Source organism: Meles meles, chromosome 19, assembly GCF_922984935.1.
Source record: "Meles meles chromosome 19, mMelMel3.1 paternal haplotype, whole genome shotgun sequence".
Taxonomy (NCBI): Eukaryota; Metazoa; Chordata; class Mammalia; order Carnivora; family Mustelidae; genus Meles; species Meles meles.
In genome coordinates, this window is record NC_060084.1 from 53,872,001 (window position 1) to 53,887,812 (window position 15,812).

The 15,812-nt window shown below is 44.3% G+C and overlaps 1 protein-coding gene across 1 annotated transcript; it reads left to right on the forward strand.

Moving 5' to 3' along the window:
- Positions 1-1,001: 1,001 nt before the first annotated feature.
- On the forward strand, positions 1,002-10,543 carry LOC123931299 (zinc finger protein 160-like). The gene is given in 5 exon segments (XM_045988251.1): positions 1,002-1,042; positions 3,181-3,273; positions 4,723-4,849; positions 8,460-9,954; positions 9,956-10,543. Coding segments are annotated over 4 exon segments (1,698 nt in total). The 5' UTR covers positions 1,002-1,042; positions 3,181-3,258; the 3' UTR covers positions 10,017-10,543.
- Positions 10,544-15,812: the final 5,269 nt, after the last annotated feature.

A 15,812-nucleotide genomic window follows, 5' to 3' on the forward strand; every position in this document is an offset into this window, starting at 1 on the left:
CTAGAAGTAGGCTCCCCACTGAGCAGGGAGACCAATGGCTGGCTAGCCTCCCCAGTAAACAGCCAGGCTCCCCAGTAAAATTTTTAAATAAAAAACATGGTTTCTAATTATCTTAAGTGTGACTGTAAAGTGAATTTGAAATTATATTTAGAAATTACGACTTAACCATATTATGCCAACAGCGTTTAGCATTTGAGTGCATTCATCTCAAGTGTGGAATGATATAAGTATAAAAACAGCGATGCAATTTAATCTTTTTTAAAAGTTACTGCTTTTTTAAAAGCAATAAATTATCACACGCCTTAGTCCTCCAAGCCCCACACCTCAGGTCTTGTCCCTGGGAAAGTCTCCGGAACACGAAAGGGTTGAGTCACCGACTTAGAGGTGAATGGAGAGAAGCGGAAAGATGTTCTGGGTGCCCTAATGAGATTGCACATTCCGCCCAGGCAGAATTTGCGTCTGACACTCTAGTACGCACCGCCTAGGCATATTCCAGTTTTTTGTTTCATTAAGTTGCAACAGTGTTCCAGAATTCGGCCACCGCCCACATCCGCTTCGCACCGAGGTCCCTGCTCCCAGATCTCGGAGCTGTTTCAGCTTCTCCGGCGGGACTTGCGGATTTTGACTTGAACCGTTTTCAGCTGTGAAGAGGGTAACATCTTACTCTACAACAGAAGTGGCGCTCATAAAACTCTCAGCTTTTACCTTAAAACTGAAACATTAACTTGAAACAGAAAGCAATGCTGCTGCCCAGGAGAAGAAACAGGACTCAAGTACCACTAAACCCTAAAAACCTGGGAGCTACTCCCAGATTCCGCTCCCGCGGCGACCCCGTGCATCCATCCCGGCCTCTCCCCGAACAATGCCTCGTCTCTATGGTTACCGCCAGCCCCTGAGGCCCCTCCTCCCGATCCCCGCGGTCCCTACGCAGGCCCGGCTTTGCTCTGCGGCCCACCCAGGCCCCGCCTCTTCCCTTTGCGCGCGCGCAGTTGTCTGCAGACCCGGAAGCGGGTTTCGTGGAGCCGAGGCCAGTCTGTGGAGTGTGAGTTTCGTCTTTATTGTTTAAACCTGCACCTCGCAGTCCTCCCTTCCTCTACCCCCGGGGGATGGGGGCCGCTAAAAGCCCCGCACCACCCCTTTCAGCCCGCCCGCCCCCCAATTCAGACGCTTCCGTGGGAGGCCAGGGGCTTCCTTTTGGGTTTGAAATCCGCGAGGTGGGTCCGCGCCGTTCCCGGCCCCTAGGGGGCAGCGCCGGCCGCCCCTTGGGAGAGGCCGGTCCTCACCTGGGCGGGGAGGTTCGGAGAGCTCAGCCCTCCCCAGAGACGCTCGCTCTGACCCTCACCTCGCGTCCTCCTCCGCCGGCTCCTCCGCTCCCCGGGCCTCCCCCCGTCAGTCCCCGCCTCTCCTCACTGTGTTGGGAGGTGACTAAAAAGGTCCTGTCTTGAGACAGTGCACCCCGCCCCAGATAATGTGCTCTTGTGGGAGGTGGGCCTCTTATCCCAACCCCCTCTTGGGTGAGAGGAACGCGGAAGAGCAGAGGGGCTGTCCACCTTACAAGCACCTTTCCCATCACTTTACTAGCAAAACGAGATGATTCGGGAAGAAGCAGAGGAATTGCGGTTTGGGACATGCATGGCGTGCATAGGCTAGTCGGGAAAGAAAAGGAAGGTCAGCTTTTATTTTTAGGAGGAAAGTGGGGAGGGTTGCTTTAAACAAAAGTTAATTGGAGAAGAACAAGAGTTGGAGGAGGTGGCAGTTTTTCAGTGGCAGCACGTGGTGGTTAGTGCATTTGTGTTGGGGCAGGAGGGATCTTCCTTTTCTTTTTTCTTACAAGCAGGAGATGAAATTCTCATAAAAAATTCATACCCTCCCGTGTTAAAAATAACTCTTGTCTCCCCTTTTCCTGCTGGTAAAGTAGGTTGCAGGGAGTGGTACTTGTCTGAGAGCTCCTGCCTACTCCGTTTTAAATGAGGTTTCCTTATTTATTTTCTCAAGACCCACTGAGAGAATTATAGAAAAATGAACAAAGGAAAATGAGGGAGGACCACAAACAGATGGCAAAGTAGCAGCAGTGGGAGAAAAGAAGATTGAGAAATTTAGAGTAAGAAGGAAATCTCCAGGGAGATCATGGAAAACAAAATGTGGAGAGGGCCCCCCCCTTTTTAAAAGAGGAGCTCTTGATGGGCAGGTGGGGGGGCTCCAGTAACAAAGGGGAAGCCACTTCCCAGGCAGTAAAGGGAGAGGTTAAAAGAATTGGAATTGTGGCAGGAACGACTGGGTACCCAGTGGGTTAAACATCAAACTCTCTTGGTATCTCAAGTCATGATCTCAGTGTCTTGGGTTGGGGCCCCAAGTCAGGCTCTGGGTTTAGTTGGGAGTCTGCTCAGGATTCTCTCTCTCCCTCTGCATCCCCCATCCTATGAGCTCGCTTGCTCTCTCTCTAATATAAATAAATAAATGAATGAATGAATGAATGAGTGAATCAATTAATCTTTTTAAAAAAGAGTTGAAGTCATGGCCTGCATGTTCCTTCTAGCCCCTGCCCCTTCCAGATCTGGGCGCTGGCGACAGCAGGGCCCAGGGGCGAGCAGAGCCAGAAGGTGGGAGGTGTGCTGGGCTGTGAGTGTGCTGCACCCAGCATCACACGGGACTGCTGAGGCATTTTGCAGATACAGCTCCGGTGTCGCTCCCAGAGATGCCCCCTGCAGTGGTCGGGGTGGGGGCGGGGGGGGGGTGGATAGGACTCAGCCTCAGTACCACTTAAAGTGCCCCAGGTGCTTCTGGTGTGGATCCAGCATCACCAAGGCTCTGGGTCCTCCGTCTCAGAGGTTGACAGCAGCCCCTGACCCAGGGAGAGGGGAGGGGGCCCTGCTCTGCGTGGGGTGTGATCAGGGCGGGTCTGTGACCTGGAGGGGAGTGTTGGGTCCAGCCCGGGTCCCCACTGGTGCTGTGTGTTGGGGGGGGGGGAGCTTCACCCAGGCAGGAGCCAGTTCTGAAGAAGGGGTGGGGACACTCGCTGGTTGGTGTCTGGAGAAGTCACTGTTCCTGAGCCCCCCTCCTGTGGCAGTGGGCAGCAGAGGACTGTCGTTTCCACACGGAGAGGGCTTCCTGTGTGACATTGCGGTACAGGAAGGACGTCGGTTGATGCTAAGCATTCAACTGCAGCTTCTTGACCCCTAGGATTGAATTCTCAAGGCTGATCTTGTCTGAGGAAGCAGCAGCGTGGACGAGGAGGAAGAGGAAAGGAAGGAGTCAGGAATGGCTGGCTGTCAGGTACAGTCATATTCTGGGCTGCCTTTCTGTCTCTCATTCCTGCTGCGCCCTTAAAGGACTTGCTCACCTTCTCTGACCCTGAAGTGTCCCGCCGAGTCGTGTCTGTACACACTCCCCCAGGCCTTCCCTCAGTCCGTCTCCCTCCACTCAGATTCCATTTCCTTGTGCCCCAGTGACGCAGAGCCTATGAGGGGGCCCCTTTGTGTCCCGGAGAGCTGACTCCTTATTTCAGTACGTTTGAGTGTGTATATATGTGTGTGTGCATGTGTAGATGCACAAGCCCCTAGTTTTTGAAAAGACATTATCATTATTTCATAATAAGTCATTAATTGTTGAAGTGAAATCTTAAGCATTTTTCACAGCTGTACATTTTTCCTACACTAACACGAGTTAAACAGTATAAGAAGAGTGACATGTGTGCACGTATAATGACCTTTTATGCATCTCCACGTTGTTGGCCTTGAAATTGTTTCAGATTGTGTCAGGGAGCCCTCTGTCAGGCTACTCTTGATGCTGTCTGGTGATATGTTCACTTGTTTAGGTTCAGTTCCAAAGCCTAAACATCTGGATTCAGGAGCTTCTTCTGCCTTTTCTTAGCATTTGACCTTGGGCGCATTTCAGGGAATGTGTGTGACATGGGTGTCTCCTCAGGAAGGCGGGAACAGATCTGTCTTCAGTGAGTGATGTTACAGTTTGTGCGTGTAAAACATTTAGCACAATGCCTGCCACACGGGAAGCATTCAAGAGCTTCCGTTCTTTGCTATTGCTATCACGATCCCAGTGTTTAGATTCTGGCCTTTCTCCAAAGTCATTGTGGACATCGTCCTCTCTGAAGATGACACTTTGTTCTAGCTCATCTGGATATTGAATATCACTCAGTGTCTAAAACACAATAAATAACACTTCTTTTCTTTTTTTTTATCAACATATAATGTATTATCTGCCCCAGGGGTACAGGTCTGTGAATCATCAGGCTTAAACACTTCGCAGCACTCACCATAGCACATACCCTCCCCAATGTCCATCACCTAAATAACACTTCTTGTAGGTAGCCTTGTATTAATTGTCTGTTTTAAGTTTGTTTTTTTTTTTTTCCTTAGTAATCTCTATACCCAGCGTGGGGCTCAAACTCACAACCCCAAGATTAAGATTCACATGCTCCTCCAGCTGTACCACCCAGGCACCCCTGATTTCCTATTTTTATATTTCTTCTATTATCCACAGAAATTGAAAAAAAAAATAAAGCCATTCTGATTGAGAGGCCATCCTAACCTCTTACGGAAAATATCGTAGGCCAAAATAAGGGACACAGAACTTGTTGAGAAGTACCTTCCATGGATCCAGAAGAACTCCCACTTCATCTGAATCCGTCCTTCCGCATCTCTCCTCATGTGAAGGTAAGAACTCTCCCCACAGCTCCATGGTGAGATGTTTGTGTTCTCTTTTCAGGGATGGTTGACCTTCAGGGATGTGGCCATCGAATTCTCTCAGGAGGAGTGGGAGTGCCTGGACCCTGCCCAGAGGGCCTTGTACAGGGACGTGATGGTGGAGAACTACTGGAACCTGGTCTCCCTGGGTGAGGAAAACGTCCCTCCAGAAGTCGGGGTCTGCCCTGGGGTATCTTTGTATTTTCCCTTGTTTGCCTCCTGGGAGCCCCTGCCCTGCTTGACTGAGATCAAAGCCCTGTTTACTCAGGAATGAATGGGGCTTCTGGACTTTTCATTTACACTTTCTTCCGATGATCCGCGCACTTCATCAGGCATGATGCCAGAGCTCAAGTGTGCACAAAGCCTGAGGAAAAACAAAATAATCCAGTTCCATTTGTTCTAGCCCTGTGCTCTTGATTCCCTAGTTCTCAGAAGACAGCGAGATATTCATATAAACTGTGCTCTAACTCAGAGCAGGCAGTGGCGGATGAATTTTTGAACCCGTTTTTCAACTTTACTGACAAAATTATATTTAACGTGTACCCCCACGATGATTTGAAATACACATATATCGTGAAAGGATTTCCGTAGTCAAGTTAATTAAGACCTATTACCTCACTCGTTTTCTTTCTTTCTTTGCTCCTTTGGTAAGTACACTTAAGCTCTATTCTCTGAGCAGTTTCCAATTATACAATATTATCAACTGCAGTCGCCATGTTGTGCATTAGTTCCTCAGACCTTATTCATCACGTAGCTGAAACTCTGTCGCTTCTTACGGTGTTTCACCATTTCCCCTCTGCCTCGCCCTCAGCAGCCACCCAGCCTCCCTTTTGTCTAAACGTGGTTTCTTCCACTGTTGTCACATCCCCCCGTGATAAATGTCTTCCGTTTTTGCCTGACATCCATACCATAATTCCTAGAGTTAAGAATGGGACAGTGTGATGCTATTTGCCTCATCATTTCCTTCTTTTTTTCCGAGGTGGGAATTCTTACTGCCCTAGTGCACTTCCCACAGACTGGCAAGTGCAGTCACTTGTCCCATGTGCTCTTTCCCCCTGCCGTCCACTGCTGACCTTCCTTCTGGCCTTTCCTTACACGGTACCTCGATCGGGATGGACTGCACTGTCGCTTTCTAGCATGTTAATTTTGTACTCTTGAACAGCCTCATTCCCACAGGAGCCCCTCACCAACCACACTGCTTTCACTGTAAGGAGCGGTCCCGATTTATCCACTGTATCTCTGTTGCCGGACACTACAGCAATCCATAAGCGCAGGGGGTGATGAGGCACTCAGCATGGCTGAGTGATACTGTTGGCAACACAACACAGCTCTGGGGTCTCCATCAAAGTATTTATCTCGGAGCTCCTGATCTTGGCTGTGATGTGTAGGCAGTCGTGCATAAGAACCCATTGTCTGAACCCACAGGCCCAGGTCAATTGTGTTGCTCTAACTTACTTTCTCTAAAAATAGGTGTTAGAAACACAAACCCCATGTGCCTACTGGCCCTGTTCAAGTAACAGTGAAAACTTGGGGGCTCCTGGGTGGCTCAGTCAGTTAAGTATCCAACTCTCGATTTTGGCTCAGGCGTTGATCTCAAGGTGATGAGTTCAAACCCTGCAGTGGCCTCCACGTTGGTTATGGAGCCTGCTTTTAAAAATAATAATAATAATAATAATTTACTTAAAATCTTTTTTTTTAAGATTTTATTTATTTATTTATTTGAGAGAAAGCGCATGCACATGAGTGGTGGGAGGGGCAAAGAGAAAGGGAGAAGCAGACTCCCCACAGGGAGCCTCACAAAGACGTGGGGCTCCATCCTAGGACCCCAGGATCCTGACCTGAGCTGAAGACAGACACTTAACTAACGAGCCACCCAGGCGCCCCTTATTTCAAGGCTTTTAACCATGTCAGCACCATTAGAAGGTTTAGAGCATTACATGTTTTATAGTAAAGTCTCAGAAATTCTTTTGCTTAGTAAGATACAGCAACCTTCCATCACGATTTTAATCAGTTGGCCTTTTGCTTATGTCTTGGCTCAGCCTGCCATCCCAAGTACCATAAACCAGGTGGCTTAAGTGACAGAAATTTACTTCTCACAGTGCTGGAGGCTGGTGAGTCCAAAATCTTGGTGCTGATTAGTTCAGTTCCTCATGCGCGCGCTCTCTCCGTTTTAGAACACAGTATTCTTGCTGTGTTTTTGCGTGAGGGCAAGAGTGAGAGGCAGCAAGTACTCAGACCTCTTCTTCTGGCACCTCTAATCCCGTTCCTGGTTCTCCACCCTCGTGACCTGCCCGAGACCCCTCCTCCGACAGCACCATACTGGGGTGGACACAGACTTTCAGACCATGCAGCCTGCTTTACATTTTGTAGGGTTTTATTCTGCAATTTTGTTCAGACAGTGTTTGATCTGGCCTTAGTTAAGGTTTTCATGCACAAACTCTTTATTATATATACCTTGTGGCTGATGACCTAGAAAATTAAAGAACATTGTGTAGATAGGGAATTGCTCTGTTGCTTGGCTGTTCTATAAAATCACAGTTGTGATTTATGGGGCACCTGGCTGGCTCAGTTGGTGGAGCCTTTGACTCTTGATCTCCGGGTCATGAGTTTGAGCCCCACGATGGGTACAGAGATTACTTTTAAAAAAGTCATAATTGTGATTTCTGACTTCTTTCCCCAATTATTATTCTTTTCTAAGATTTTGTTTATTTATTTGACAGAGTGATATATAGGCAAGAGAGGAAACGCAAGCAGAGGGGGTGTGGGAGAGAGAGAAGCAGGCTTCCTGCCGAGCAGGCAGCCCCACTCGGGACTCCCAGGACCTTGGGATCATGACCTGAGCTGAAGGCAGACACTTGACTGGGCCAACCAGGCGCCCCAATTATTATTCTTTATAATGTTAAGTATTTCTCTGACTTGAGACTTCAAAAGAGAGTGGTCTTAACGCAAATTCCCGTTCTCATATTATGTGCTAGTTCTAGAATAGAAGCCCTTGCTTTTTTTCTTGAGTTGTTAAGAATTCCACAAACTGTAATTTTGTGTAATTGTGGTGATTTATTATTTCTGTCCTGGTTTCATTGTAGGTTACTAGAATGTTTTATGAATTGTCAATTGTCAGGATTTATTTTTCCAAATACATAATGCAACATAACTGATTTACTCCACTGGTCAGTATTGTAAAATGGCCATTCCCAATGAATATAATTTTATAACCAGTATTCAGAAAAATATTTTTATAACTTTGATAAAATTCTTCCTCATTTCCCCAGTGCTGCTCTGGTTTTCTAACTCCAAATTGCCTTTGACTAGGTTACTCATCAGATAAGTTTCTTCTGGATCATTTAGCATTAGAGTATATCATATTGTAGTTTAGCATTAATACCCAATAAGTATGCAGTAAGTATGTATGGTATTTTTATCTCTTCAGACAGGAAACAGCTATATGTTTTTTGTGAAGTGGTATGCAATTGGGGGACATGATAACCCTTCTGTCAGGGCTAACATAAGTTTGCACACTGATTTTTCTTTTTCTTTTTGCCACTGATTATTTAAAGTAGGCTTCTCTAAAAGTAATTTGAATTACATGTAAGTACCTTTTTATCTTAAAGAATCCTTTTCCTTTTGTGTTCCTAAAAAATTGAAGATCATGGTTCCTCTTCATAACTGATGAAAGTATGTAGTACTTTTGGTGTAATTTGTTTTTCAGTATGAAATTTTTCTAGAATTAATGGGAAACCTATGGTTCTTTATATCTTGTAGCCATCTCTCCCAAATGTATGATCAAGGAATTACCACCCAAAGAGAACAGTAATACAGGGGAACTATTGCAGACAGTTAAATTGGAAAGACATAAAAGCTGTGACACCGAAGATTATTCCTTTAGAACAGTCCGGAAAAATATTCATGACTTTGAGTATCAGTGGAGAGACGGTGAAAGAAATTACAAAGCCATGCTTGTGACCCTTAACAAAAATCTCATTGGTGGAAAGGATCACTATGGTAGAAGAAATGCAGGAAATAAGTTTGGACTAAGCTTTCAGTCACATCTGGCTGGAGTGCAGATACTTCAGACTGAAGGGAAAATTTTTGAATGTTACCAAGTTGAGAAGTCTGTCAGCAATGGTTCTTCAGTTTCACTGCATCCCAGAATTCTTCCTAGTGTCAACGCCAACATTTCTAAAGAACACGGGCATGATATCTTGCATTCTTCATCACTCACACAAGACCAGAAAGCACACATTAGGGAAGAACCTTACAAACGTGACGAGTGCGACAAAGCAGTTAATCCCAGTTCACACCTCACTAGACATCAGATCATCCGTCCAGGAGAGAAACCATATAAATGTGACGTATGTGGGAAGGTCTTCAGTCACAACTCCCACCTCGCATGTCATCGCAGAATTCACACCGGAGAGAAACCTTACAAATGCACTGAGTGTGGCAAGGTCTTCAGTCGCAATTCACACCTTGTACGTCATCACAGAATTCACACTGGAGAGAAACCTTACCACTGCAATGAGTGTGGCAAAGCCTTTAGTGAGTGTTCAAGCCTTACTAACCATCAGGTAATCCATACTGGAGAGAAACCTTACAAGTGCAACGAATGTTGTAAGGTCTTCAGTCAGAGTTCAGGCCTTGCAAGCCATCGCAGAATTCATACTGGAGAGAAACCTTACAAATGTAATGAGTGTGGCAAAGCCTTTACGTATAGCTCACAACTCACTAACCACCAGGTAATCCATACTGGTGTGAAGCCTTACAAATGTACCGAGTGTGGCAAAGCCTTTAATCAGAGCTCACATCTCACTAGACATCAAATAATCCACACAGGGGAGAAACATTATAAGTGTGACGAATGCGGTAAGGTCTTCAGTTACGACTCACACCTCGCACGTCATCGCAGGATTCATTCCGGAGAGAAGCCTTACCAGTGTAGCGAGTGTGGCAGAGCCTTTAGTATGTACTCAAGCCTTACTTACCACCAGGTAATCCATACTAGAGAGAAACCTTACAAATGTAATGAATGCGGCAAAGTCTTCAGTCAGAGTTCGAGCCTTCCTAGTCATCGGAGAATTCATACTGGCGAGAAACCATACACATGTACCCAGTGTGGCCGATCTTTTATTCAGCGCTCAAACCTCACTAGACATCAGATGATTCATACTGGAGAGAAACCATATAAATGTAATGTGTGTGGGAAGGTCTTCAGTCAAAATTCGAGCCTTGTGAGTCATCAGAGAATTCATACTGGGGAGTTACAAAGGTAGTGAGTGTGACAAAGCCTTTATGGTCAGTTCAAGCATGAATTGGCCTTAGAGAGTCCACACGAAAGAGAAGTCATAGAAATGCAGCGTATGGGGCAGAGGACTTAGACAGGCTTCGCAGCTCCCTAGACATCGGGATACCCATCTCTGATGAAGCCACATTAAGGTAACGTGCACGCTAAGGCTTTTGCCCATGAATCGAAACTACAGAACATCGCAGGCCTCATACTGGAGAGCACCCTTGCAAGTGCAATGAATCTTAAGGCTTTCTGTCCAACATCCATGCCTTTGACGTCCTGACTGTATTTATACCAGAGAGAAACCTGCAGATTTACTGAACATCTAAAGGACTTTAAAGCAACAGTGTGGGGAAAAAGAAAATAAAGCAACAGTGTGTCCTCGGGGTTCACCAGTTCATCATAGAACAAAATAATTCATAATAGGAAGAAGTCTTACAAATGTAATGAATATTTTTACATTTCTTCCATGACTTTCACAACAGAATCCACATCAGAGAATTCTTACTAGGAATAAAATAACTAAGTCTCAAGTTCTCTAAATTTAACCTGAGATAGTACATACTGCAGAATGATTTTTTTTTTTAAATACTTAAAGCATACCACAGAATAATTTAAAGCCAAAATGTGGCAAAACTCTAGATGGAAAAAAAGATACATAGAGATATAGCAAAGATATCTAGAGCCTGAAGATACTATACTATGGTTTCTTTTCTAAATCGTTTCTAGTTTAAAGTATTGTTTTACACTTCACATTTAAAGCTGTGATCATTTTTGAGTTAATATTTGTACAGGTGTGAAGTTTTTGCAGAGATTTTTTTGGGGGGGGGGGGTGTATGGAAATCAACTGGTCCAGCATCTTTTCTCCTTTTCTTTTTTAACTTTCTCTCCATTCACTTACCTCGGTACCTTTGTCCAAGCTCAGTTGGAAGGACTTGCGTTGGACCATTTCTGGTCCTCTCTTCTTTTCCATTGATCTGTGTGTCTCTTACTCCACAAATATAATGTGGTCTTGATTACGTTTCACTGTATTAGAAATCTAGAATGAGTGATTGCAACCACTGTATTCTTCCTTTTCAGATGTTTTAGCTATTCTAGTTCCTTTGTCTTTCCTTATAACTTTTAGAATAATCTTGTTTGTATCTACAAAATATCTTGATAGAAATTACGTTAAATCTGTGTATCAATCTGCAGTCATTTGACATCGTTTCTATAGTGTATCTTCCAATAAATGGCTGTGGTATGTCTGTTTGTGTGATCTTTTATAGTTTTTTGGGATCAAAATGCCATCAGTGTTTTGTTAAATTAACATGTTTGTACTTTTTCCTTTTCGAGCAGTCATACATACTGTATTTTTGATTTCAGTTTCCATGTGTTAATTGCTACTGCATTTGAAGTAAGATAGATTTTTTTAAAATTTATTTATTTAGAGAGAGAATAAGTGCAGGGAGGGGCAAAAAGAGGGGAAGAGAGAGAATCTCAACCACACTCTGCGCTGAGCATGGGGCTCGATCTCACGACCCTGAGATCGTGACCTGAGCCAAAATCAAGAGTCAGACATTAACCGACTGAGCCACCCAGGCGCTCCAAGATGGATTTTATAAAATGTTGATCTTGTGTCCTCGAAATTTACTCATCTCCCAGGGCACCTGGCTGGCTCAGTCGGAAGAGTATGCAATGCTCGATCTTTGGGTTGTGAGTTCAAGCCCATATTGAGTGTAGAGATTACTAGAACCATAAACAAACTTAAACAATTTACTAATCTCACTTGCTTTAGAGATTTGTAGGTTCCTTGGGCTTTTCTATGTATACTACTTCATTAGTTTCCTAATGCGGCTGTAAGAAATTACTGCAAACTAAATGCACTAAAACAATAAAGTTTATTTTCTTACACTACTCACTTACACTTACTACTCAGCGTAAGACATCTAAAGTGGATTCACAGCACTGTTAACCTTGATATTCCACGAGGAGTAGGTTTCCTTGCACTTTCCAAGCTCTGGAGACTGCGTATATGCTTTGCCTTGTGACCCACTGCCTCCAAGGTGGCATCTTGGTACTGTCCATCCTGATTCAGAGCAACAACTTCTCTGTCTCCAACTCCGCTGGCATCCTTCTCAAACCCTCCTAATCACATCATGTCTACCACATAATCCAGGATCACCTCCCATCTCAAGATCCTTAACTAGACACATCTGTGAACTCCCTTTTGACATAGAATGTAACCCTGGCAGGTTATCGGGATGAGGCTGTGCCTATGCTGGGGGGGGGGGGGGCTGCAAATACAGTTCCTTCTGTCGATGGGTAAACTGTTAACAACGCCTTCCTTTCTGGCCTCCATCACTTTCTGTCCTTAATTTCTTGGGCTATCATCTTACAGTATGTTAACTAGCAGTGGTAACAGAGGACATGATTGCCTTATCCCAAGACTCTGTGGGAGTAATAGTCATGTTTGCTGTATAGGAAGGTTTTGTAACTTCTTTAGTGAGCTGAGGAAGTTTCCCTCTGTGGGTTGTATCCTTTGAATATTAACAGCCTCTCAGTTACATAGTTTGCAGATATTTTCTCCCATTCTATAGATAGCATTTTCACTCTTGGTGGATTCTAATGCTGTGCATAAGCTTTTTTAAAAGAATTTTTTGGGGGCGCCTGGGTGGCTCAGTGAGTTAAGCAGCTGTCTTCGGCTCAGGTCATGATCCTAAGGTCCTGGGAACAAGCCCGGTATTGGGCTTCCTGCTTGGTGGAGAGCCTGCTTCTCCCTCTGCCTGCCACTCTGCCTACTTGTGCTTTCTGTCTCTCTGTCAAATAAGTAAAATCTTTAAAAAATAAGAACTTTTAAAAATTTTATTTATTAGAACATGAAAGAGAAAGCACAAATAGGGAGAGGGAGAAGCAGACCCCACTGAGCAGGGAGCCCGACATGGGGCTTGATCCGAGGACCCTGGGATCATGGCCTGAGCTGAAGGCAGACACTTAAATGACTGAGCCAGGCGCCCCTGTGCAGAAACATTGTAGTTTGATGTGGTCACACGTGTCTGTTTGAGCTTGTTTTGCCCCCTGTGCTTTTGGTGTCAAATTCAAAAACCATTCTACAGGCCAATGTCAGTAAACTTTCCCAGTTTTCTTTAGGAGTTTTACAGATTCAAGTCTTAGACTTTAAGTTTTTGATACTTTTTTTTTTAGTTGATTTTATGTATGATGTGAGATAAAGGTCCACTTTCAACTTCTGTGTGTGGATAGAGATCGGTTTCCCCAGCACCATGTACTGAAGGGACTGTCCTTTACCAGTGTGTGTTTTTGGCACCAGTTTTGCACCTCAGGTAGTTGTAAATATATGAGATTATTTCTCCTCTGTCTAGCTGGGGTCTTGCAGGGTCTAATAGAGAATTATCAGTCTAGCTTCCCTCTAAAATAGCCTCTTTGGGAATTGGGCTCTCTCACCCCTCCTCTTTGCCTCATCCTCACGTTCTTTCTCAGAACTGCTTAGAGGAGAATGGGGCTGTGGAGCAGGGAGCTCCTGCCTGTTAATTTCCAGATGCCCAGATGCAAATAAAGGGGTGCAGAGGACTTAAAATTTGTTAAGTGAATTTATAGTTTTTGTTGTTTTAGTTGTTAAAACCTGTGTTTCAGGGGTCCCTGGGTGGCTCGGGCTAGTGCTATCTCACTCTCTGTGAAATAAAAAAAAATAAATAAATGAAAATAAAAATAAACCGCTTCAAAAGCTTTTTTTTTTTTTTTAAAGATTTTTATTTGAGAGAGAGTGAGCAGGCACGAGCAGTGGGGAGGGCAGAAGCAGAGGGAAAAGCAGACTCCCTGCTAAGCAGGGAGCCTGATGCGAGACTCAATCCCAGGACCCCAGGTGACCTGAGCTGAAGACAGATGCTTGACCGGCCCAGCCACCCAGGCGCCCTCAAGAGTCCTTGGATCACCAAGTCTTCCATTCCTAGGGGATCTTCTGGTTGCTCCACATGTCAAAGACAAAGTCATGAATGCAAGTGAACAAGCCATCAGAAAAGTCCCTTGGCACCATTTCTACTTCCTCTCATATTTGTTTGTTTGTTTTTAAAAGATTTTATTTATTCATTTGACAGAGATCACAAGTATGCAGAGAGCAGGCAGAGAGAAAGGGAATGCAAGCTCCCCGCTGAGCAGAGAGCCCGACACGGGGCTCGATCCCAGGACCCTGAGATCATGACCTGAGCCAAAGGCAGAGGCTTAACCCACTGAGCCACCCAGGTGCCCCTGTTCATTTGTGTTTTTTTTTTTAAGATTTTATTTATTTATTTGACAGAGATCACAAGTCGGCAGAGAGGCAGGCAGAGAGAGAGGGGGAAGCAGACTCCCCGCTGAGCAGAGAGACCGATGTGGGGCTCGATCCCAGGACCCTGAGACCATGACCTGAGCCAAAGGCAGAGGCTTAACCCACTGAGCCAGCCAGGCGCCCCTCATTTGTCTTTTAAAGTAATCCCTAAGCCTAATACGGGGCTTGAAATCATGACCCCAAGATCAAGTTGCATGTTCTACCAACTGAGCAAGCCAGGTCCCTCTCTCCAAGTAGATTTAGCTGCCAATGTACAGAGGATCACTTGTAATCATCAACGATAGGGTGAGCTGTTCCACACACAACACTTCTAAGACCAAATATGTGGGGTTTTCTCTGCACCAACCAATTCTCCAGCTCTCCAGACACCAACTGGGGGTCCTATAATTCGATTCTGAAACCAACTGCTTGGAATTAGCACAGACCCAGGGATTAAGGACTCAGTCTCCCAATGCTGTGTCCACTTCAGATGCCAATTACAAGTTCTGGGCCTCCTGCACTTCTGACCCAGTGGCTGTATGTGGCTACAAATTCCAGTATGTTCTTGAGATAGAAGTGGCGATACACAGGGATCATTTCTCAATTCTTTATTTCTGATCTTAACAGAAATGTCTCTAACATTCAGCCATTAACAAAGTTCTGTATTCATTGTAGGTGAGAACTGTGGGTCAGATTAACTTTCTCATCCTATGTGCTGAGCATACATTCCTATTTTAAATATAATAGAGCTTGAAATGCTTAGTCCTTTCCTGAAGATGTTAGCGTAAGGGAAAAATGTAATCATATCACAGCAAGGTGTGTAACACCACGAAATACTAAAATACAGGCATGTCTGGAGTAAAACCTGTACAGTCATACTGTTTATTTTAATGATTCATTTTTGCATCAAACTTCAGAAGTCAAACTGCTTTCTTTTTGATGTCTTAATATCAGGGATATACTAGCAATACTACATACTTTTGTGTTTTCTGCTGTACTGAGAAAAGTCTATGAGAATTGCGAATACCTCAAAAAAGTGGGAAAGTCTCCTGTAAGACGACCACAGTCTTGTTGAATATTTCAAAGTTTTCGAGTCATTTATGTTTTTCTGATTTCTAATTCTTTTTAAATCTGTTTCAGTAATCTATATTTATGGAAATAATTCTCAATTTTCAACTTAAGATAAAGTTTGAAGAATTCCTACAGGTTTTTAAAATCTATCAATAATTTATTTACTGTAATTAGCATTGTTCATGTATCTGCACAGCTTAAAATGACTATTTCAAAGGCTCTACCTATTATATCAATTTTGATAAGATTACTTTTCTGTATTTTATGTGGTTTTTCTATACCTCATATATTCCGTATAATTCTCATTTCTGCCTTTTGCTGGATTTACACTGTATCTTTTTAAAAATTCTTGATTTGGACCTGTAGTACATAAAATGTCCAGTGAAGTTTTAATACATAAGTTTGCAGCTAACTTACTTACTTTAGATGCTTCTTCATTAAATAAATACCAGAAGCTTGA